Raw genomic sequence first — 24,244 nt, 5'->3', positions numbered from 1 at the left:
CAACAAGTTATATCAGGAGGTCCACTCTTTATTTATTTATTTATTTTTGGCTGTGTTGGGTCTTCGTTCCTGTGCGAGGGCTTTCCCTAGTTGCGGCAAGTGGGGGCCACTCTTCATCGTGGTGCGCGGGCCTCTCGCTATCGTGGCCCCTCTTGTTGCGGAGCACGGGCTCCAGACGCACAGGCTCAGTAGTTCTGGCTCACGGGCCCAGGTGCTCCGCGGCATGTGGGATCTTCCCAGACCAGGGCTCGAACCCGCGTCCCCTGCATTGGCAGGCAGACTCTCAACCACTGCGCCACCAGGGAAGCCCAGGAGGTCCACTCTTTTTTTTTTATTATTATTATTTTTTAAACATCTTTATTAGAGTATAATTGCTTTACAATGGTGTGTCAGTTTCTGCTTTATAACAAAGTGAATCAATTATACATGTACATATGTCCCCATATCTCTTCCCCCTTGCATCTCCCTCCCTCCCACCCTCCCTATCCCACCCCTCTAGGTGGTCACAAAGCACCGAGCTGATCTCCCTGTGCTATGCGGCTGCTTCCCACTAGCTATCTATTTTACGTTTGGTAGTGTATATATGTCCATGCCACTCTCTCACTTTGTCCCAGCTTACCCTTCCCCCTCCCTGTATCCTCAAGTCCGTTCTCTAGTAGGTCTGCATCTTTATTCCCGTCTTGCCCCTAGGTTCTTCTGACAGGACATCCACTCTTAATGATTGAGAATAATTCTTCCTTCGCTATTATTTGCTTGCTGCATGCTGAAAGGTCCATCTGAGAAGCATGAGGGTGGTGCAGTGATAGTGGCAGTGATGGTGGTGGCAACAGACCTCAAGGTTTGGGCGGGGGTGGGGCACAAGGACAAAAGAGTGATCCTAGTTGGAAAGTGCTACCAGACAATCCACAGAGAGCAAAGGCCATACTCTCTGATTAGGCAACAGGCAATCGTTTTCAAATCCTTTAATTCAGAGAATTAAAAATGTCCTCAGACTCCTCAGCTGTTAATAGGTAATTTACCGTGTAAGTAACACCCTATATTGTCTCACTTAATGTTTACTTTTGAGGTGGGTGATACTGTTCTTTTCTCCTCATTTTCCAGCTGAGGACACTTGAGGCTCAGAGAGGCTAAGTAACTCGGCCACGGCCTTACAGCTAATGGCAGAGCTGGGATTATAATCCAGGTTGAATTCTAGAGTTAGCACTTTCAACCAGTACACCTGGCTCCCAGTTATGGATTAGTTAGTTTTATTTATTCTGATTGCCACACAGACTGTCTGTAAAATAGGTGTTGGTGGACTGTCCTTGTTCATTTGCAGAGCTGAGGTAATCTGAGGTAATTTATCAAGTTGCAGAAGAAAAGAATGTGGGTAGAAGAGGAGAGACAAGGAACGTCAGCCAGTGAGGTCACCGTTCAGTCATCACATATTTATTTTGCAGTCTTTTTATCAGGTCGTGTTTTAGCTGAACAGGACATGGTTCCTCTCAAGAACTCACCATTCATTAAGAGACAGACACAAAAAGAAAATTATACTATAGTAAGAACAGAACAATGACAGAGTAGTACATGAGGCACAGTCATTACGAAGGGGCAGTCAACTCTGCTTTGGGGATTCAGGGAAGGCTTCACAGAGGGAGATGATCAAGGTCTCTCTAGAAAGACAGTCAGGTATGGATTCGAGGGGCTGGAAGAGGCAACAGCTTGTGCCAAAGTGAGGAGGTACAGCAGAGTCCATAGTCTGGTAGTACTAGGTGGCAGGGTTTGAAGTGGAGGGGTAGCTGTAGGACAGGATTCTGGTGACCTGGGCAGAGGGACTCAGGTCATGAAGAGTCTCCTCTTCCAGGCTAAGGAATTTATTATCTCTAATCAAGGGACAAACTTTGAAGGACTTTTACATTGGAAAGCAACATGTCTGCTCTGGATCCTTTCTGGTTGCCTTTTCCTACACACTCCCCATCATCTCTGCTTTGCTCTGTGGCTTAGGAGGCTCACCTCCATGGAAAACATCAGTTGGTGTATTGGTAACCTAGGACTGCTATAGCAAAGTACCACAGAGTGGGTGGCTTATTCTTTCACAGTTCTGGAGGCTAGGAGTCTGGAATTGTTGGCAGGGTTGCTCCCTCTGGAGCTTTTGAGGGAGAATCTGATCTGTGCCTCTCTCTTACCTTCCAGTGTTTGCTTGCTTGGCGATCCTTAGTTTGTAGATACAGCACTCCAATCTCTGCCTGTCTTCACATGGCATTCTCCACTGTGACTGTGTCTCTGTGTGTCTTATCCTCTTTTTATAAGGATCCTCTTTTTATATTGGATCTAGCTCACCCTACTTCAGTATGATCTCATCTTAACTTATATACATTTGCAAAGATCCTACTTCCAAGTAAGGTCACATTCACAGATAACAGGGGTTACGACTTGAATATATCTTTTGGTTGGGGGGGGTGCAATTAAATCCACAATAGTCAGTAACCTTGCCCTCTAAATTTTGGTTGGGTTAGGCCACTGGGGAGCATGGGCAGATGATCAGCGGGAGGGAAGAGCCTAAGATTCGGCAATTAATTTCCCTAGTACTTTTGGGGTCACCATGGACTGCCTTCATTGGTCAGCTGGAGGTCATAGTTCTTGAGAGGTGGCCCTCTCTACATAATCTCTCTCTCTCTCTCTCCCTCCCTCTCATTCATAATTGTTTTCTCCCCTTGCCTCATTAGGCCTACGGATGGTAGAAGCACCTCACTGTTACTAGTCTGGGAGAATTTCATTCTACTTATGATTTCCCTACACTCTGCCCAAACCACTTGACATAATCTTTATATTAAATTACCTAATTTGAGTTCTATCTTATTCCTGCCAGGATCTTGATGGAAACAATGACAATATTTTTTATTTTAGAATAATTGCTTAGGTAAAGGAGGCAAAAAAGGGGGATACTGAGACTAGAGAGAAAGATAGTACAATAATTCAGATAAGAGATGATTAGACCTAACCTTGGATGATAACAGTTATGATGGAGAGGAGAAGTGAAAAACACAAGATATTTGGGAATAGGATTAATATGACTTGGTACAACCCTCATAACCAAGCAGATTTATCCTCGCCAAATACTTATTAAGTAAGGAGAAATTCTGTCCCATAGTTTTTCTGGCACCAATTTCAAAAAAAAGTGAAGATTTACAGATCAGTAGAAGGGAGGCGAGCAGGATAGGTGCCCCCCAAGCTTTCAAATAATGTGACATGGAGGCAGGCTTGGAGGAATCGGGAACTATTCGAGTTTTTAAGGGTTTCAGTGTCCTGTCCCACTGGGTCAGGATGGCATTTCTGGCTCCATCCCATTTTCCAGGGCCCATTAGGCGATACTGGTAAGGAGTACATGGTCCAAAGAAAACTTCCCAAGCTAGTCTGGGATCCTTGAGGAACAGAAGTGGGACATTGGGCTTCGTGCCTATGCAGGCAGCGAGGTCATCCATGTAGGAAATGTAGTCAAGTTTGTCTCCACTGGTATCTTTCATCAAACCCCTGATAGGGAAGAAGATGGATCACTTTTGATTTTCAAGTTATGAGTTACCCCACCTCCCACCATTTTGTTTCTTTCTATTGGAGTCAAACCATGTCAGGAATGTTTTTCTATGTTGAAGAGAAAAAAATAAGAGGAGTTTATTTGCATAGGGTATTTGTGAGCATAATTAATTTTGTTAAAGGAGATGGTAGAAGGAGGCAATTGGAAGAGGAGATTTAAATAATGTTTTAGGTTCTTGAATTTGATAGGAGGGTAAAATCAGATCAGTTCAAATATCATAGTTGTTGAATAAATAAACATGATCAGAAAGCATCACATATATAGCTACCTAAATTATTTTTATTGATGTTAATTGTGAGTTGAGGGGACTGTAATTGGTGTAGCAGTACTGAACATGATACAGATATAAGTACAGTTGACCCTTGAACAACGAGGGAGTTATGGGCACCAACCCACCATGTAGCTGAAAATCCACATGAAACTTTTGATTCCCCTCAAACTTAACTACTAATAAATTATTAGTAGTTAACTGGAGGCCATACTGACAGCATAAACAGTAGATTAACACATATTTTGTATGTTGTATGATTCTACACTGTATTCTTATAATAGAGTGAGTAAGCTAGAGAAAAGAAAATGTTATTAAGAAAATCATAAGGAAGAGAAAATATATTTACGGTACTGTACTATACTCATCAATACCATAAGTTTATGTCATCTGTTTGTAAGATGAACTGTCTATTGGTAACTACATCAATATTGTCTTCTATGATACAAAATATTGTAGATGTTATTTGTATCCCTAACACTAGACATCAAAAATGAAAAGATAATGTGAAAAAGAAATTCATATTTATTTACAAGTATAATGAATCATACATTGATAATGAAAAAGAAGCAGCAATATGATTATTTCATGGAACCTAGCCTATATACTTATGAATGAATCATTATAAAATTTTTATGGTATACAACATTACAGTCATATTCATAGTACAGTATTGGAAACATTGTTACATTAAAAAAACCCACTTACCTGTGATGACAGGCTGATAGACAGTTTCTCCAAATATGAGAGAAAGAGGCATACTGTACAGTAATGTAATTCTTTGAAAGCAAAGTTAGCAAATAGTAAGAAAACTAACACATTATTAATTTTATATTACTGTAAATATCACTCACTTTATACCTATGTAAGGATGGGCTATCCACTTCAGTACAAGTCTTACACACGATGTTCTACATGACAAGTACTTAAGCAATGATGATGATGATGACACAAAAACTTCTCATACAGTTCTTGCTGTGCAGTTTTTAGATTTTCACACGAAGACACACACACACACAACAGATAAATCTATTGACGGTAGGGCATGATGATAATTTACTATTCATTAAGGGGAAGTGGATCATCATAAAGGTCTTCATCCTCGTCATCTTCACATTGAGTGGGCTGAGGAGGTGGAGGAAGAGGAAGCTTGGTCTTGCTGTCTCGGGGGTGGCAGAGGCAGAAGAGGTGGAGGAGATGAAGGGGAGGCTGAAGAGGCAGGTACATGTAGTGTGACTTTATGGAAATACATTGTAATTTCTGTCTGACTTTTTTGCTTTTTCATTTCTCTAAAAATGTTTCTATACAGTACCAATTCTTCTTCCATCATTTGCTTTAGTTTCAGTGCCTGTATCGTAGAAGGGTCCATGTTATAAAATAAGTCAAAATCAGTCTTAAATAATTGGAACCCTTCTGCCAGATTGTCTAATGTCACTTTGTTTTCTGGCACTGCTTCTTCTATGTCTTCTTCCTCATAATCTTGCACTGGTTCAGAAGCACTCATCTCCATCAAGTTGTCTTCTGTTAATTCCTCTGGTGTGGTGTCTATTAGCTCTTTTGTGTGCATGTGTGGGTGTTTATGGCCGCACTGTGCGTGACATGTGGGGTCTTAGTTCCCAGACCAGGGATCGAACCTTTGCCCCCTGCAGTGAAAGCACAGAGTCCTAACCACTGGATGGCCAGGGAATTCCCTCTGTTAAGCTCTTTTTTTTTTTTTTTGGCTTGTTGGGTCTTCCTCTAGTTGCGGCGAGTGGGTGCTACTCTTCATTGCGGTACGTAGGCTTCTCATTACGGTGGCTTCTCTTGTTGTGGAGCAAGGGCTCTAGGTATGCGGGCTTCAGTAGTTGTGGCACGCAGGCTCAGTAGTTGTGGCTCGTGAGCTCTAGAGTGGAGGCTCAGTAGTTCTGGCAGATGGGTTTAGTTGCTCGGCAGCATGTGGGATCTTCCTGGACCAGGGCTGGAACCCTTGTCCCCTGCATTGGCTGGCGGATTCTTAACCACTGCGCCACCAGGGAAGCCCTCCCTCTATTAGCTCTTGAATTTCTCCAAGGTCTTTCTCTTGAAACCCTTCACCCCCTACTTTTTATTTTTATTTTTTTGCCACATCCACAATCTCTTTCATGATTTCCTTGATTGGCTCTGTCGTAAATCCTGTGAAGTCACGCACAAGATCTGGACACAGTCTTCTCCAGCAGGAATTTATTGTTTCAGGCTTGATGGCTTTCACGGCTTTTCCTATAACAACAATGGCATCTTCAATGGTGTAATCCTTCCAGACTTTCCTGATGTTCTTATTTTCTTCCATAGCACTGACAATTCCTTCCATAGAGCACTTCAGTGCTTTGTGTTGAAATCATGGGTTCTGGGTGGCCAGGGGCATTATCCAATATCAAAAGAACTTTAAAAGACAGTCCCTTACTGGCAAGGAACTTCCTGATTTTAGGGACAAGGCGTGGAAGGAACCAATCCAGAAAAAGGGTTCTCATTGTCCAGGCCTTCTTGTTGTACAGCCAAAAGACTGGCAGCTGGTATTTATCTTTTCCCTTCAAGGCTTGGGGTTAGCAGCTTAATAGATAAGGGCAGTCCTAATCATAAACCTGACTGCATTTACACACAACAGTAGAGTCAGCCTATGCCTTCCTGCCTTAAATTCTGGTGCTCAATTCCCTTCTTTACTAATAAATGTCCTTTGTGGCCTTTTTTTCCCCTCTAGAATAGGGCACTTTTGTTTGCATTAAACACCTGTTCAAGCAGGTATCCTTTCTCTTCAATGATTGTCTTAATTGTGTCTTGGAACTTTGTCTGCTGCCTCTTGGTCAGCAGAAGCTGCTCCTCCCATTATCTTGACATTTTTTTAAAAAAAATTAATTAATTTATTTTTGGCTCCATTGGGTCTTCGTTGCTGCGCATGGGCTTTCTCTAGTTAATGGTGAGCGGGGGCTACTCTTCGTTGTGCTGTGCGGGCTTCTCATTGCGGTGGCTTCTCTTGTTGCAGAGCACAGGCCCTAGGTGTGCAGGCTTCAGTAGTTGTGGCACGCAGGCTCAGTAGTTGTGGCTCGCGGGCTCTAGAGCACAGGCTCAGTAGTTGTGGCGCGCAGGCTTAGTTGCTCCACGGCGTGTGGGATCTTCCCGGACCAGGGCTTGAACCCGTGTCCCCTGTGTTGGCAGGCGGATTCTTAACCACTGCGCCACCAGAGAAGTCCCTATTTTGACATTTTAAAAGACAAATCTCTTTCTAAAATTATCAAACCATCCTCTGGCATTACAATCTTCCTCACTTTTCTTTTGCTTTAAGTTGTCGTGTAATGACTTCACTTTTTCTCAAGTCATGTTAGTCTATAACTGTGTCTTTCTTATAGCAATTCTGCACACACATAAAAGCTGCATTTTCAATGCAAGATAAAAAGGTATTTCACAAAAAGTGCAAGGTTTTCACGCCTGCTGGCATAGCTACAGCAATGGCTTCACAAATTTTCTTTTTTTAAATAACAGTCCTCATGCTGGATTCATTTATCTTGAAAAGACAGGCAACTGCAGCTAGCAGACCTCAATCTATTGTACATAACAACTTTTTCTTATAATGTCATGACTTTTTTCTCCTCCTTGCGAGCATTTCCAGCATCACTAGTGACACTTTTGTATGGGTCCTGTGGTGTTATTCAGGTTTACTAAACACGATGGAAAATATGTGAGAACTGCAAGAGATCACTTTTTACTGAGACACGAAATTTACTGGAGAGATGAACTGCTCTTGCAGAGATGATTAGCATCACATGACATATTAAGCAGATAGTTGAAACACCTGAGCTCATCACAATAGTAACAGGAGGTGGCTACAAAGTTATTGCAGTAGTACAGTATATACTACAATTAAGTTTCTGCTGTTATGATTTAATACTGCATCTTTACATTTATTTACATTTCTCTTGATTGCGAATGGTGCCATGTATGGTCTGTGTTTATGTGTGCAAGTTTTGATAAATTTTAAAATAGATTTTTGTATATTTGATGGTAGTAAATAATAAAATAGACTAGTATCTACATATATTTTGCACATTCATGACATACCTAACTTTTTCTTAATTTTTTCAGTATTTCTAGGCTTTGTGATTCATCTGCGAGTTTTTTCAAATTGTCACAAACCTCCCCCAATTTTTCCAATATATTGAAAAAAACCTATGCGTAAGTGGACCCACGCAGTTCAAACCTGTGTTGTTCAAGGGTCAACTGTATAGTGTATATGAAGGCTCTATTCCCACATTTCTGTTGTTAGTAAACCTTCATGATGTGCCAATGTCATTCTTTAACTTATTCATTCTTTCCTTCAATTAATCAATCAATCTTAAGTGTGTATCACATGACAGGCACCATCCTAGGTGCTGGGAGTTCAACAGTGAGTAAAACAAAGTCCTTGCTATCAAGGAACTTACATTCTAACAGGGAAAATCAGCAGGCTGTAAAAAAAAAAAAAACCCAGCCAAATAGATATAGAATATATCAAGTGGTAATAGGAATTATGAAGAAATATAAAGGAGGGTAAAGGGGAAGAGGTAATGATGAGACTGAGTGGTTTGCCATTTTATACAGTGTTCTCAGAGAAGGCTTCTCTCTTCTGAGGTGATATTTGAGCAGAGTGAGCCTACAGGTATGGGGTGGGGGCAGAACATTCCAGGCAGAGGGAACAGTAAGTGCAAAGGTTCTGAGGGGGCTATGCTTGGCATATTTGAAGAGCAGGGAGCTGTCTGGAGTGACTGGAGCAGTATGGGTGAGGTGGGAGAACAGGAGACAATGAGGGCATAGAGGCAGCTGGTTGCCTATAGGGGTGCAGAGCTGCAGGGACGTTTCTGGGAGTGAAATGGGAAGCAGTCAGAGGGTTTTCAACAGAAGAGCAATGTGAGCATTGGTCACTCTTGTGCAGCGTCAAGGTTAGACTGTAGAATAGCAGACGGGAGGTACAGAGACCAGATAAGAGGTGACAGCAAGTGTCCTGGTGAGAGATGATAGTGGCCTGTTCTGGGATGGTAGCAGCCAGGGTCGTGAGAAGGATCTGGATACTGAATTTATTTGAAGGTAAGAGTTGACAGTATTTGCTGAGGATGTGAGAGAAAAAGAGGAAAAAAAGATCACTCCAAAGTTTTTGACTGTTCCACTGGAATAAGTAGCCATTGACTGAGAAGGGGAAAGTCTCAGAGCAGCCCATGTGCAGGTGGAGGTCGAGGGTTAGCTTTTAGACATATTAAATTTCGAATACCTACTACATATCTAAGTGGAGCTATCTAGAGGGAGTTGGATTAAGAGTTGGAGCTCCGAGGAGAGATTTGGGCTAGAGATCCAAGTTTGGGAGCCATGAGTGTATGATGGCATTTAAAGCCACAGGCCTGGTGAGGCCACCCAGGAGTGAGTGTTAATAGAAGTGAGAAGACGTCTGAGGATGAAGGTTGGGGTTCACCATGTTTCAGGAGTGAGGAAGGGGAGACACCTGTCAATGCATAGAAAGAGCAGCCTGAGAAGTAGGAGGAGAACAAAGAGAACAGGGCTTTGGGGGCAAGTGAACAAAGGATTGCCATCTGTTCTGGGCCAGGCTCAGTGGAGTGACCTGGTGCCTCCACCGGACACATCTAAGGCCACAAATCTAGTTGGTGGAAGAGTTAGGACTGAAAACATATTCTTCTGACTCATAATGCAATTATTTCCATCCTGCCACATTGCTTCTCTAGGAATGGGTTTTATATTGAAAATCTTTTTTTTTTTTGTAATGGAATATATTGGTAGCAGGCTATATTTCATACCTTTCAATGAGCTGCTCCTTTTTCGTAGCCTCAGCCATCAATTTTTGAGATGGAGGTATCTTACAGAGTCCTGTAAGAAAAGTCAGAAACAACACTAAAGTCACATGTGCCTCTTCCTTTGCGTTCTCCTCCCCCTCATTTCTGGCCCCCGACTGCTCCAACCTCAAAACATGTGATCATCAAAGCTTAGAATGGAATTAGAGTGCAGAGGGTAATTTTTTGGAGGTAAATTCCCCCTCTGAATTCACTTAAGCAGGGTACTGTACTGCTGGAATTGTGAGGACAGATGCCCCGTGGCCGAGCCTGCACTGCACTGGTCATCAGAACCTGCCCGTCTTCATCTGCTTGCACTTTACATATATTGACATATATTATTTATATTATATTGTATATATACCTCCACATTCTATTTGTGTGTGTGCATTGAAACTATTAGCTGGTGAACTGTAAACACTTAAAATGACCCCGTTTTTATAACCCTGCTTTGGTATGTCTTCATTTTGTTACATGGGGAGGCTCAGGCATGGAAGGGGCCTGGCAGTCTCTCAGTCTCACAAAGGCTCTGTTGGCTTGAGCTGTTGTGAGGATGTGCTTCTTCTCAATAATCCACCTAGACACGGACAGTCTCTCTCTTCTGGCCAGTCCTGCCCCTGTCAGTTGCCAAATTGCTGACCCCAGGGTGTGGGGTTACTAATCTACATGAGAAAGGTCTGACTTAGCTCTGTAGTATACCTGCCACTGGGATCATTTTATCCTGTATAAAGCTGGAAAGACTTCACTTGGTGGTTCCCAGACTGCCTCTTGGAGGCTCTCTGGAGAGGCTTGCAATCACTTCTATGGTGTGATCTAATCAAGTTTTGTTTTCTCAGCTCTGTCATTCTGATAAGCATTTTTGAGCTCATTATAAAATACTTAAAAAATCCAGGTACTTAAGAGTCTTCTGTGTTTTTGTTTTTGTTTTGGGATTGTCTTCTTTTTTTATTGAACATAACATGAGATCTGCCCTCTTAACAAAATTTCTGGTGTGTAATACAGTATTGTTAAGTAGAGTCATTGTGCTGTACAGCAGATCTGTAGAGCATATTCATCTAGCATAACTGAAACTTTATACTCATCGAACAACAACTCCCCATTCCCCTTCCCGCAGTCCCTGCTAACCACCATTCTACTCTCTGCTTCTATGAGTTTGACTATTTCAGATTCCTCATATAAGTGGGATCATGCAGCATTTGTCCTTCTGTGACTGCTTATTTCAGTTAGCATAATGTTCTCCAGATTCATCTATGTTGTCACAGATGGGAGGATTTCTTTTTTTTTTTTTAAGGTTGAGTAATATTTCCTTGTCTGTATATTCTTTACCCATTTATTCACTGATGGACAGTTAAGTTGTTTCCATATCTTGACTATTGGGAACAATGCTTCCATGAATATGGCAGTGCAGATATCTCCTTGTGATGCTGAGTTCAATTCTTTTGGATATATACCCAGGAGTGAGATTGCTGGGTCATATGGTATCTCTAATTTTAATTTCTTAGCCACCTCCATACTATTTTCCATAGTGGCTGCACTATTGCATTCCCACAAATAGTGCAGAAGGGTTCGAATTTTTCCACATTCTTGTCAACACATGTGATCTTTTGTTTTTTTGATAATAGCCATTCTTATAGGTATGAGGCGATATTTCATTGTGGCTTTTTTTCCTTTTTTTAAAAATTAGTTATCTATTTCAAACATATTAATGTAGATATGTCAATCCCAGTCTCCCAATTCATCCTCCCCCCTGCCCCCACTTTCTCCCCTTGGTGTCCATAAGTTTGTTCTCTACATCTGTGTCTCAATTTCTGCCTTGCAGACTGGTTCATCTGTACCATTTTTCTAGGTTTCACATATATGCGTTAATATACGATATTTGTTTTTCTCTTTCTGACTTACTTCACTCCGTATGACAGTCTCTAGATTCATCCACGTATCTACAGATGACCCAATTTCGTTCTTTTTTATGGCTGAGTAATATTCCATTGTATATATGTACCACAACTTCTTTATCCATTCTTCTGTCGCCGGGCATTTAGGTTGCTTCCATGACCTGGCTATTGTAAATAGTGCTGCAATGAACATTGGGGTGCATGTGTCTTTTTGAATTATGGTTTTCTCTGGGTATATGCCCAGTAGTGGGATTGCTGGGTCATATGGTAATTCTATTTTTAGTTTTTTAAGGAACCTCCATACTGTTCTTCATAGTGGCTGTATCAATTTGCATTCCCACCAACAGAGCAAGAGGGTTCCCTTTTCTCCACACCCTCTCTAGCATTTGTTGTTTGTAGATTTTCTAATGATGCCCATTCTAACTGGTGTGAGGTGATACCTCAGTGTTGTTTTGACTTGCATTTCTCTAATAATTAGTGATGTTGAGCAGCTTTTCACGTACCTCTTGGCCATCTGTATGTCTTCTTTGGAGACATGTCTATTTAGGTCTTCTGCCCGTTTTTTGATTGGGTTGTTTGTTTTTTTAATATTGAGCTGCATGAGCTGTTTATATATCTTGGAAGTTAATCCTTTGTCTGTTGATTCGTTTGCAAATATTTTCTCCCATTCTGAGTGTTGTCTTTTTGTCTTGTTTGTAGTTTCCTTTGCTGTGCGAAAGGTTTTAAGTTTCATTAGGTCCCATTTGTTTATTTTTGTTTCTATTTGCATTACTTTAGGAGGTGGATCAAAAAAGATCTTGCTGTGATTTATGTCAAAGAGTGTTCTTCCTATGTTTTCCTCTAAGAGTTTTATAGTGTCTGGTCTTACATTTAGGTCTCGAATCCATTTTGAGTTTATTTTCGTGTATGGTGTTAGGGAGTGTTCTAATTTCATTCTTTTCCATGTAGCTGTCCAGTTTTCCCAGCACCGTTTATTGAAGAGACTGTCTTTTCTCCGTTGTATTTCCTTGCCTCCTTTGTCATAGATTAGTTGACCATAGGTGCATGGCTTTATCTCTGGACTTTCTATCCTGTTCCATTGATCTACATTTCTCTTTCTGTGCCAGTACCATATTGTCTTGATTACTGTAGCTTTGTAGTATAGTCTGAAGTCAGGGAGTCTGATTCCTCCAGCTCTGTTTATTTCCCTCAAGACTGCTTGGGCTATTTGGGGTCTTTTGTGTCACCATACAAATTTTAAGATTTTTTGTTCTAGTTCTGTAAAAAATGCCACTGGTAATTTGATAGGGATTGCATTGAATCTGTAGATTGCATTGAGTAGTATAGTCATTTTCAAAATATTGATTATTCCAATCCAAGAACGTGGTATATCTCTCCATCTGTTTGTGTCGTCTTTGATTTCTTTAATCAGTGTCTTATAGTTTTCTGAGTACAGGGCTTTTATGTCCTTAGGTAGGTTTATTCCTAGGTAGTTCATTCTTTTTGTTGCAATGGTGAATGGGATTGTTTCCTTAATTTCTCTTTCTGGTATTTCATTATTACTGTATAGGAATGCAAGAGATTTCTGTGCATTAATTTTGTATCCTGCAACTTTACCAAATTCATTGATTAGCTCTAGTAGTTTTCTGGTGGCATCTTTAGGATTCTCTATGTATAGTATCATGTCATCTGCAAACAGTGACAGTTTTACTTCTTCTTTTCCAATTTGTATTCCTTCTATTTCTTTTTCCTCTCTGATTGCCATGGCTAGGACTTCCAAAACTATGTTGAGTAAGAGTGGTGAGAATGGACATCCTTGTCTTGTTCCTGATCTTAGAGGAAATGTTTTCATTTTTTCACCATTGAGAATGATGTTTGCTGTGGGTTTGTCATACATGGCCTTTATTATGTTGAGGTAGGTTCCCTCTATGCCCACTTTCTGGAGAGTTTTTATCATAAATAGGTGTTGAATTTTGTCAAAAGCTTTTTCTGCATCTATTGAGATGACTGTGTTGTTTTTATTCTTCAGTTTGTTCATATGGTGTATCACATTGATTGATTGGCGTATATTGAAGAATCCTTGCATCCCTGGGATTAATCCCACTTGATCATGGTGTATGATCCTTTTCATGTGTTGTTGGATTCTGTTTGCTAGTATTTTGTTGAGGATTTTTGCATCTATATTCATCAGTGATATTGGTCTGTAATTTTCCTTTTTTGTAGTATCTTTGTCTGGTTTTGGTATCAGGGTGATGGTGGCCTCATAGAATGAGTTTGGGAGTGCTCCTTCCTCTGCAATTTTTGGGAAGAGTTTGAGAAGGATGGGTGTTAACTCTTCTCTAAGTGTTTGATAGAATTCACCTGTGAAGCCATCTGGTCCTGGACTTTTGTTTGTTGGAAGATTTTTAATCACAGTTTCAATTTCATTACTTGTGTTTGGTCTGTTCATATTTTCTATTTCTTCCTGGTTCAGTCTTGGAAGGTTATACCTTTCTAAGAATTTGTCCATTTCTTCCAGGTTGTCCATTTTATTGGTATAGTGTTGCTTGTAGTAATCTCTTATGATGCTTTGTATTTTTGCGGTGTCCGTTGTAACTTTTCCTTTTTCATTTCTAATTTTATTGATTTGAGTCCTCTCCCTCTTTTTCCTGATGAGCCTGACTAATAGTTTATCAATTTTGTTTATCTTCTCAAAGAACCAGCTTTTAGTTTTATTGATCTTTGCTGTTGTTTTAATATAATTAGAAAATGCTGTGAAAGCACTTTAATTAGCCTTAAGTAAATATTTGTGATAATTTAATCACAAATGCCATGGAATTTTTTCTGTAATACAAATAAATGAGATTTCCTAATCACCTTCTCCTCCCCTCCATTCCTCACCCTCCCAATTAAAATATCATGTTTGTCAATGTAGGAGAACATTTTAAAGTATGGTTGATATCTAATACATTTTTACAGTGTGACAGAAATCAATACTACTTAATATTGTGTTATATGCTATTTATAAATTATTGGTGATTGTTTTTATTCATTAAGGGTAAAATTCTGCTAAAGGACAGCTGGTTGGCTCAACTGTGATTGCTGTTTATATTTTTATAAATGCAATAATACAATTACAAATGGAATTATTTAAAATGCTTATGAATCTAAAACTTGCCCTACTTTACAGAGGTATGATAATAATAGCAATAGTAAGAACAACAGCTATAAGTTAATGAGATTTACTCTATGCCAAGAACTGTGCTAATTGCTTTGTAGATGTTATTCATTTTACAAAACCTTTGTGAAACAGGTTTTATTATCCTCATTTTACAGACAAAGGAACTGAGATTTAAAGAGGGCGTTGCAAAGCTAATGAGTTGCGATTGGACCCCAGTAGCCCTGACTCTATCACCTCTGCTCTTACAGTGATAACTGATAGCAATCTGTGTCCAGTGTCTACAGTGTTTTTATGGGCATTGCTTAAAAGTCGGCATTGCTTAAAAGTCACTATCTCCTTAGACCCCAACTTTATTCACAGTGTATATTATTTCAGTGTCTTTCTTAGGAAGCAATATAAAACTCTGCTGATAGTCATAAATGGAAAGACTTAGGAGTAAATGGACTAAACTAGACTTGCTTTGACTAGGATAAAACAGGATCCTGAAACTTCTAATATTTTCAGTTACTCTGAGAAATGTGATTTTATTTTGTTGTCCAAATTTATTCTATCCACAGAGTCAAAGCCTCTTTTTCCACTCAGTCACATTAATGACATAAGCACACCCACCATAATATGACACATATATAAAATTAATTCTTCACTAAAATTTTTTTGGATGTTTTATGTTACTTTAGCTCACGTTTGTTTGATTTTAGCTAAATCTCAGGGGACTGGTTTCAAGACTCAGTTGTTCACATAGGGCTTTAAATAGAGTCCAGGTACCTTTGAATACTCTTGTGGCCCATCGTGCCTGGAGCTCTGTGCCTGCTAAGATGGATCCTGTAAGGCTGATAAAGCCAATCATAGCCAGTGTTGTCCTCTCTAGGTTTGAGGGAAAGACCAGCTTATACAGGAATATCTTCTTTGTGCAAAGGCTTTTGAGAGGTTCTTCCAGAAAGGGAAAAGAAAAGGTGTATCCTGTAGTGAAGATCACAACATCGATGTTTTCTTCCACTGTCCCGTCTTCAAAGAGAGCAGAGGTTTCTGTAAACTCCTTCACGCTGGTTTTCATAGTGACTGTCCCACAGAGGATACAGGTTGGCAGCTCATCATTCACAATTATTTTTGGTTTTTTCCTTTGACATAGAGGAGAAAATTATTCACTGTGGTTATATTTATAAGACACTCAGCAAATGATTTATTTAGTCAATTCAAAATATCTGCCACGTCAAGGGAGTAAATTGACCAATGTCTAGTTCAAAGTTGTCTATCTGACTTACTGTTTCTATAACATCTTTTGTTTTCCTGCTCTCAGTAGAAGGCATGTAGAAAATGACTAAACCTACTCTTTCCTGTGGGATTTAAAATTCTCTATCTCTTGGGTCTAATTTCTGGAGCAATGTCAGGATCAAGTGCACAACAATCCATTTGATAATCAGTTTTGGGTCCACATCACCCAGGCCTGAAAGGATTGGCATTTGGCAAAGAGGAAATTACAAAAAAATTTTTGGATTAAAAAAATTGAATCTATTGATAGAGTTTCATAATAAATATTTTCATGATGAACATCATTCTACCTAATTGCAGCAGACATAATGTCTATAAAATTTACGTATTGAATCATTTGTAGTTATTCATTTTCTTCGTAAGTTGAAAGCCATCTTACCAAAGAAAAAATATTTGGGTCATGCATATAATAAAAATCACATTTAATGACTTTACATGCATTTCAAAGTTTTCCTTTTCCTTGCCAATGTGTAGCTCTATATAGATGTGTATTAAAATATATAACTCTAGGAATTCCTATTGGCAGTTCATACCTCTAATCATTCAGCCAGAGTAGACATTTATTAAAGGTTAGTGAGAGCTGGCCATCTGCACTCACTGGTGCTGCAAATATTCTATTTGTGGATGGCAGCCATCCTGTGAACCCTCAAGGCCAGTTTAAATTTCCTAATTTTCAAACTGGAAATAAAGTTTCCATCCTTCATTTTCTTCTAGCCTCATCAATTACTATTTTGCTACCAGACAGAGAGTACTCCTATTTCAAGAACTTCTGTGGTACTGATAGACATTGTCTTAAAAGAATAAGCTTAGAACAGGATAAACAAAGGCAATGTCACAATTATTGAACATTTTGAGTTCTGAATAAAATAGAATGAGAAATATTGATTAAATAACTTTACCATTAAATAAAAATATAAGTACCCCTTAGTAATATTTAGTCCATAATTAGTATGATCAAATCTTTTATTCAAGCCCCTCTCTTGACTCCACTTTAGTACACATGAAGGCAGAACTTGTGCAGTAAAATTATGGCGTCGTCTTGTACCCATCATATTAAATGGGTAGCCCCCATCTGAAGAGCGGCTGATGACCCAGGTACCAGTTCTAGTACTGAGAAGAACCTAAAAAGTAAGGCAAGAAGGATAAATACATGTGCATCATTTTTGTAGTATTTTTCTTCACTATGTTTCAAACGATTTATAACATTCTGGCCTTATAACAACAGAGGACTGGTGAAGTTGTACCTAGATCTACAAATGACTAGCTGTTCCCACTGCTGTCATTATTTTCATAAATCACTTTGACCTGATCTATGTATCGGTTAAGTATGTTCATCATGTTTAAAGTAAAGAATTATAGTACTAGTAGACATGTGCTATTGAGCTGGATATTTTTTACATGTAAATAATATAGGATTTAAAGTGAGGTTTTGAGAAAGCAATTTTAACTAAATTAAATAAAAATCTATTATTTCTAAATCTAATCATTGTCCTATAATTTATGATAAAGTGGAATAGATTTCTAATTTGTGAATCTATGCTTGGAATTTCTAAAATCATTATGCATACTTCTTGGGCAAAGTAACGGGTGCTTTTACCTCAAAATGAAGTACAAATCTGACTCCTTTTGAAAACTTGGAGATGTTCAGAAAACAACCTCCCCTTTCTCTTTTTACTTGGGGGTTTTTCCAGAATTACAGAGAGAGAGTGTGAAAGAAAGACAGTTGGCATGGGTAGAACAATTTGCTCATTTGATCTTGTTCCAGGAGTACGTCTGAAAAATACTTAGTGATCTGGCATCCACACAATTTTCTTAGACCCTTCTTGGAGATGGTTCAGTTCTGTAAAGCGTGCGTTATGAGAGGCTTTAAGGATTTTCAAGATTTTTTTTTCACTCACCCAGTGTCCACATAATTTAGCGATTGGCCGGTGTGTTTTATAATCTTGAATACCACTCTCCAGACACCAGAAATGACGCTGGGGGTGGGAGTGCAGATTCAGAGATGGTATACCTGAGCTGCGGTTCGACTGAGCTCCACTGCAATGTCCCCTCCAGTGTTCCCAAGACCGATCACTAAGACGCGTTTGTCCTGAAAGCCTGCTGGGATCTTGTACTCTTGACTGTGCAGGATCTGGCCTTTAAACTTATGGATTCCTGAAGGGACAGAAGGATCAGAAATATCTAGAGTTATAACTCCTTAGTTGGCAGGCATAGGGTCTGTGGGAAAAGGGAAGTCCCAGAAATATGGCAGCCCTTTGCTCCTGCTCCCAATTGCAGGAAGTAGAACCAGTATATCATCCCCTATCCCACTGGATGCTGTAAGCCCAGATACTGATTTAGTATAACATGCCTTGTTAAAAACATAGGAGAACTTATATTTCATGCGTGTTCCGTTTTAAAGCAATTACTTAGGGAAATCAAGCTTACTGCAGACAATAATAAGAAACATCTCATGCATGACCTGAACATCCTAGACAAGAAGTAGATTGTTGATGCATGTTATTTTACCCAATAGATATATTCTATCAGAATGTGATTTATGTATATAACATGTTTACAAATTGAATTAAGAAATTTTCTTTTTTACAAAAAGAAATTGTGTGGCATGTTCTCATGTAAATAAAGTAATTATTCTTCTGATTTAGGCTTGTTACTTCATGCTTATTTTACTTTGTGTCTTATTATACGCTTAATGCCTTATTATACTGTATGCTTATTTATACTTTATTCTTCTGTTATTTATATTTGTATTTCTGACTGATCTTTCAAGCTCCTAACACTCTGTCAATGGAAGTATCACTATTACAATATTGATATACTATATATGAAAAGGGCTACCAAATATTTCTCCTCTTGATTTTTTTTTTTTTTTGGTAATTATCTTCTTGACATATCTAACAGACATTAAACAATGGATTCATATAAACTAAGAATGGTAGTAACAGTGGAAGCAGAGCTATTTACAGTGCTGGCTGTGTCACTGGCAAAGTCCATTAACAATTCCCGAGAAATAAAAGTAGAATCTGGGTAATAAAGTCTAACCTTTTTCTTTTCCTTTGTACTTAGTCTAGTTTCACCTGCTCATAGGATACTATGTGAAGAGGCCTTGTACCCAGCATTTCAGACCAGAGATCCTAGTGTGAAATGGCTGTGCCTGGCACTTCAGCTCAGCAGACCACATGCAGAAGTGCATTCAGGGAATGCCTCTGAATCTATACTACCACTGACCCTGAGTCATTGGAAGGGAATGCCAGATAGATGAAGAATGATGGGGCCAGGGGGCTGCTAAGCTGGCACACCAATTGACCCCTAGGAGCCCCAGCTAATATTGGACATGGGGGGAAAGCCTGTTGAATTCTTAGTTGACACTCATGCCACTTAGTTCTGAACACCAGATCAGGTAAACTCAGTCACAAGAGTTGTAAAATTATGGGGGTCTCAGGGAAGGTCCAAGAACGGGCATTCATAGAACCATCAGAATGTGAACTGGACAAGCATAGGCTCACCCATTCCTTCCTGCATGTTCCCGAGTGCCCCGTACCTCTGCTAGGAAGAGATATCTTGGGGGCTACTATACACCTAATGGGAGACAAATTGGAGACTGGTGTCCCCTTAGACAAAGGGCACAAGATGATAATGTTAATGGCTGAGGACAAACCTCCCCAGACAGAGCAAGTTGATCTCCCTGGAATAAATGCCGAGGTCTGGGCCCAGGGATGGGTGGGATGAGCTGTAGGAGCCAGTCCCATGATAGTCCATCTAAAATCTGTACGTACATGGACCAATAGAAAACAGTACCCACTCTGCTGGGAGGTCTTGTTGGGAACTGCCCATGTCACAGGGCCTAACTGACCAGGGCCTTATTAGACCATGTCAGTCAGCCTGTAATACCTCCATTCCCCCCGTAAAGAAACCCAATGGGAAATACCAGATGGTACAGGACCTCAGGGCAGTCAATGAAGCCACTGAAGATATACACCCAGTAGTGTCTAATCCTACACCCTGCTGGCCACTCTACCGTCCACCAGGACCTGGGGCTCTGTATCAGATTTAAAAGATGTCTTCTTCTGTATTCCATTAACCACAGAGCCACAAGAAATTTTTGCTTTTGCGTGGCAGGACCCAAACATGCAACAAAAACAACAATACTGCTGGACAGTCCTGCCTCAAGGGTTCAAAAATTCTCCCACCATCTCTGGGGAAACTTTAGCTAAAGACCTAAAAGATCTACATCTGGAGGAGGGAACCCTCCTCCAGCATGTAGATGAAATTCTGATTGCCAGCCTTACTAAGGAGGCCTCTGACAAAAATACTGTAACCACCCTGAACAACCTAGCAGATAAAGGATATAAGGTATCCAAGAAAAAGCTTCAAACACCACAAACTAGGGTGACCTACCTAGGCTTCATTCTCACAGAAGGTAAGAGAAGCATACGCCAGGAAAGGAAAGAAGTCATTTGCTGCCTCACCCCTCCTAAAAACTAAAAGACAGCTTAGAGGTTTCCTGGGGATGGCCAGGTTTTGCCACATCTGGATCCCTAACTATGGTTTAATAGCTGGGACTCTGTATGAAAAGTTGAAAAGAAAAGATAATGATCCTTTTGAATGGAATTCAGAATGTGAAGGGGCCTTTCAAGAACTGGAAAAGCAGTTACTTCAGACTCCTCTCCTGGCCCTCCAAAATTTAGCTAAACCCTTTGACCTTTACATTCATAAAAGAAAGGGAATCACCCTTGGGGTATTAGCTCAAAAAATGGGACCCCTTACTCAGGTGGTTGCTTATTTCTCCAAACAATTAGATCAAACTGCTAAGGGATGGCCTCCTTGTCCACCAGCAATAGCAGTTACTACTACCCTGCTAAAGGGGGCTCAAAAGTTAACATTTGGTCAGCCATTCACTATATGGACTCCATACTGGGTTCAGGCTTCAGTTAAGTTCTAAGGGAACAGAATGGCTAACCCCCAGAAAGTCGATTCAAGTTCAGGCTATGCCTTTAGACAACCCAGTGGTTACCATAAAAAAACTGTCACAGGCTAAATCCTGCTACCCTGCTACCCACAGAAATAGGGCCCTTGGAGCATGATTATATAGAAGCCATAGACACGATCTATTCCAGTCGCCTTGACCTAGGAAGTGAGCCTCTCCCAAACACCGAAGAGGAATGATTCACAGATGGGAGCAATTTTGTGAGAGAAGGAAAAAGCCTGGCAGGATAGGCAGTGACCTCCCAGACCTAAGTCATAGAAGCAAGAAGCCTACCCCCAGGGACTTCTGTCCAAAAGGCCTAGCTGATAGTCTTCACCTGAGTCTTAGACAGGGAAGATTTTACACAGATGTTTACACAGGTTCCCAGGATATGGCATCCTTCACACACAGGGCTATTTGGAAGGAAAGAAGTATGCCTGCTGTGGAGAATAAACAGGTGAAACATGGCTTAAATATACTGAAGCTCTTAGAAGCAGTACAGCTTCCAAAAAAGGTGAGTGATTCATTGTAGGGGTCACCAAGAGAAGGATGCAGAGGTAATAAAGGGAAACAACAAGGCCAATGCAACTGCTGAAAGGGCAGCCCTAGAACCAGTAACTTGGCAACTACCCCTCATACCTCAAAGGCCAGATCCATCCAATTATTCCTCAATCTGCACAAAGGAAGAATTAAACAGAGCCTGAAAATGGGGCTTCGATAGAGATCTAGGAGGCCATGCGTGGCTAGTTAATGAACACGGGCAATACTTCTTCACCCAAACTGCAGCTTGTCAAGCCATCAGGGAGGCTCATCAAGGAACTCACTACAGGCATATAATTGGCTAGTTGAGGTCATGGTAACTCCTGGCATGAAAAGTATAATCAGTCGGAGAGTTGAGACATGCCCCATCTGCACAATGAACAACTCCAACACCAGACCCCCGAGAGGCCCCCAGGTAAGGCCCATTCAGACCAGAGGGATATATCCTGGGGAAGATTAGCAGACTCATTTCACTGGCATGGCGAGAGTACCTGGCAATTTCAGGTATCTCTTGGTGCTAGTAGACTCTTTTTCTGGGTGTATAGAAACGTTACTAACAGAAATACTTCCCAGGTTTGGGCTTCCAGGGTCCCTACAAAGTAATAATGGTCCAGCATTTGTGTCTCAAGTGATGAAGGGGATAATGAGCACTGTGGCAGACCTTGCACTCAGCCTAGAGACCTCAATTGTTGGGGACAGTAGAAAGATCCAATCAGACTTTGAAATGGGCCTTAGCCAAGCTATGTCCAGAAACTCAAGAAGACTGGATTAAGTTGCTTCCAATTGCCCTGCTCCGCATGTGATTAGCCCCAAGGGATAAGTGAAAGTTAAGTGCATTTGAACTCATCTATGGTACAGCCACTACCTGAGCCCGAGAGAAGGGACACCTTAACTTGAAATGGAACAACTCAAGTGTGCCCTCCAGGGAGGAGAAACTATGAAAGCTTTCATGGAATATGGTAACCAGGTGCTGCCTGCACCCACCAACCTGGCCCTCCACCCATTCTGGCCAGGAGACTGGGGACACCTAAAAACCTGGAAAGCCAGCAGCCTGCAAGACCAGCTCAGTCCTAAAGGGAACGGACCCCACTTGGTGACCCTAACCACCTACTCTGCCCTGACGTTGCAGGGATCGCTCTGTGGCCACATCACCCTTGAGTGAAGAGGACCCTAAACCCCAACCTCTGGAGAGACAACCTGGGGCCATGGACCCCCCACCCTGACTCATGCGAACCTCTCTCTGACCTGAAGCTTTTCTTCCAAAAAAACAACAAAGTGTGACCAGGGATACTTAGGCCACTGCAGTGAACCTCCATATCAGGGCACGTTTGCCTACAGGCAAAAGACCTAGATACGTGCATTTTTAGGAAAAACTTGCTCTTGCTAATATTTGGGCCATGTATCTTAAATTATCTGGTGTCCTTTGTCTCCAAAGGGTTAGACAAACGATGGTCGCTCAGCAATACGAACAGTTAGGGTTGAGTCCTGGTGACCATCAAACACATCTAAAGGCATCTGGGAAGAAGTCTGGTCCTCTTCCGGGTGGGGGGAGGTACAAAAGATGGACCTGCGCCCCCTAGCGCCCCTCAAGGATGAGGAGCAGGACAAAAGAGAGGAGGGATTTGTCACCAGCAGAGCCTAGTCTGGGTAATAAGATAAAGTCTAACCTTTTTGTCTTTTCCTTTGTGCTTAGTCTAGGGTCACTTGCTCACGGGGTGCTGCGTGCCGAGGCCTCGCTCCCGGCCCTTCAGACCTGAGTTCCTAGCGTGAAACGGCTGCGCTGACGCCTCAGCTCGGGGGAGCGTGCGGAAGCGCAGCGCGTGACCCTCAGTTGAAGGCGGTGGCGGTGACGGGCTTCGTGCAGAGTCTCTGGGTCCAAACCTCAATCTGGAGCGTGCGCCGTACGCCTGTGCCTGTCTTGCGAGAACTCTGCCCCCTCCCTGCGGACAGAACCCTGCAACGCAGCCCCACCGCGTCCTCTCCTGGAGAGCGCCTTCTCTAGAGCCAGATCTCGCACCTGTCCACTCTCTAATCAAAGAATAAAGCTTTCCTCTGCTTCTGAACCAAATTTGGTCTCTTGGCTCGAACAGCACCGGGCAGGAGGACCCTCGTTGGGGACCAGCTCGAAAGGGTCGGTGGTAACAGCTTCAGCAATGAGAGGTGGCAGAGGAAACAGCGATGGGGCCGGCCACCTTCAGACCCCGTGACCGGTGAGATGAAGCCCTGACAGTGAATCGGAAAGGGAGGCGCTGCACTTTAGAGGGCTCCTCAGCCTCTCACCCCAATACTTCAAGTACTTCTGCAATTTTAATGTAAAAAGATGAAACTGTCTCCTGGAACCTATCATTCTCCTACCAGACAGTCACTGCTTCATTCATTTACTCAATAACATTTATTGAAGAGCTACTATATATTACACAATGTTTTAATAGGAGTCTTTGCCTGCTGAGGCCCCCAAAGCTGCAAACTGAATGCACTAAATATGGCAACAAATAGTTGCCACATTCCTAGGGAGGTGCTAAACCCACCAGGCAGAATTTGCAAAGAAGGTGTATGCAGGCCAGTTCTGTGATCCTTTGCCTCTCACTTTCAGGGATTGAAGTCGAAGTGGCCAGAGGTTGGAAATTGGAGACTTTCAGGAAAGGATTTAAAGTGCTGTTGCATTTTTTGTCTCCTTGACACGAAGCCGTATTCGAGGGGCTTCTGGGAGACCCCTGTGAGACCTCGACCCTTGGAGGCTATGGATCACAGAGACTGGTGTGTGACCCACGCTTGAA

General features: G+C 41.3%; 1 protein-coding gene across 1 annotated transcript in view; it reads right to left on the bottom strand.

The window, feature by feature from the left end:
* Positions 1-585: 585 nt before the first annotated feature.
* The window catches only part of FMO4 (flavin containing dimethylaniline monoxygenase 4), a 34,652-nt gene continuing 10,993 nt past the window's right edge, over positions 586-24,244 (bottom strand). Inside the window, 6 exon segments of the mRNA XM_068541234.1 lie at positions 586-3,154; positions 3,156-3,510; positions 9,629-9,698; positions 15,458-15,810; positions 16,883-17,082; positions 17,973-18,115. Of these exon segments, the coding sequence (XP_068397335.1) occupies positions 3,083-3,154; positions 3,156-3,510; positions 9,629-9,698; positions 15,458-15,810; positions 16,883-17,082; positions 17,973-18,115 (1,193 nt within the window). The 3' untranslated portion in view covers positions 586-3,082.

The sequence above is a fragment of the Eschrichtius robustus genome, chromosome 3 (assembly GCF_028021215.1).
Source record: "Eschrichtius robustus isolate mEscRob2 chromosome 3, mEscRob2.pri, whole genome shotgun sequence".
NCBI classification, from domain to species: Eukaryota; Metazoa; Chordata; class Mammalia; order Artiodactyla; family Eschrichtiidae; genus Eschrichtius; species Eschrichtius robustus.
This window is presented reverse-complemented; position numbering and strand designations above follow the sequence as displayed.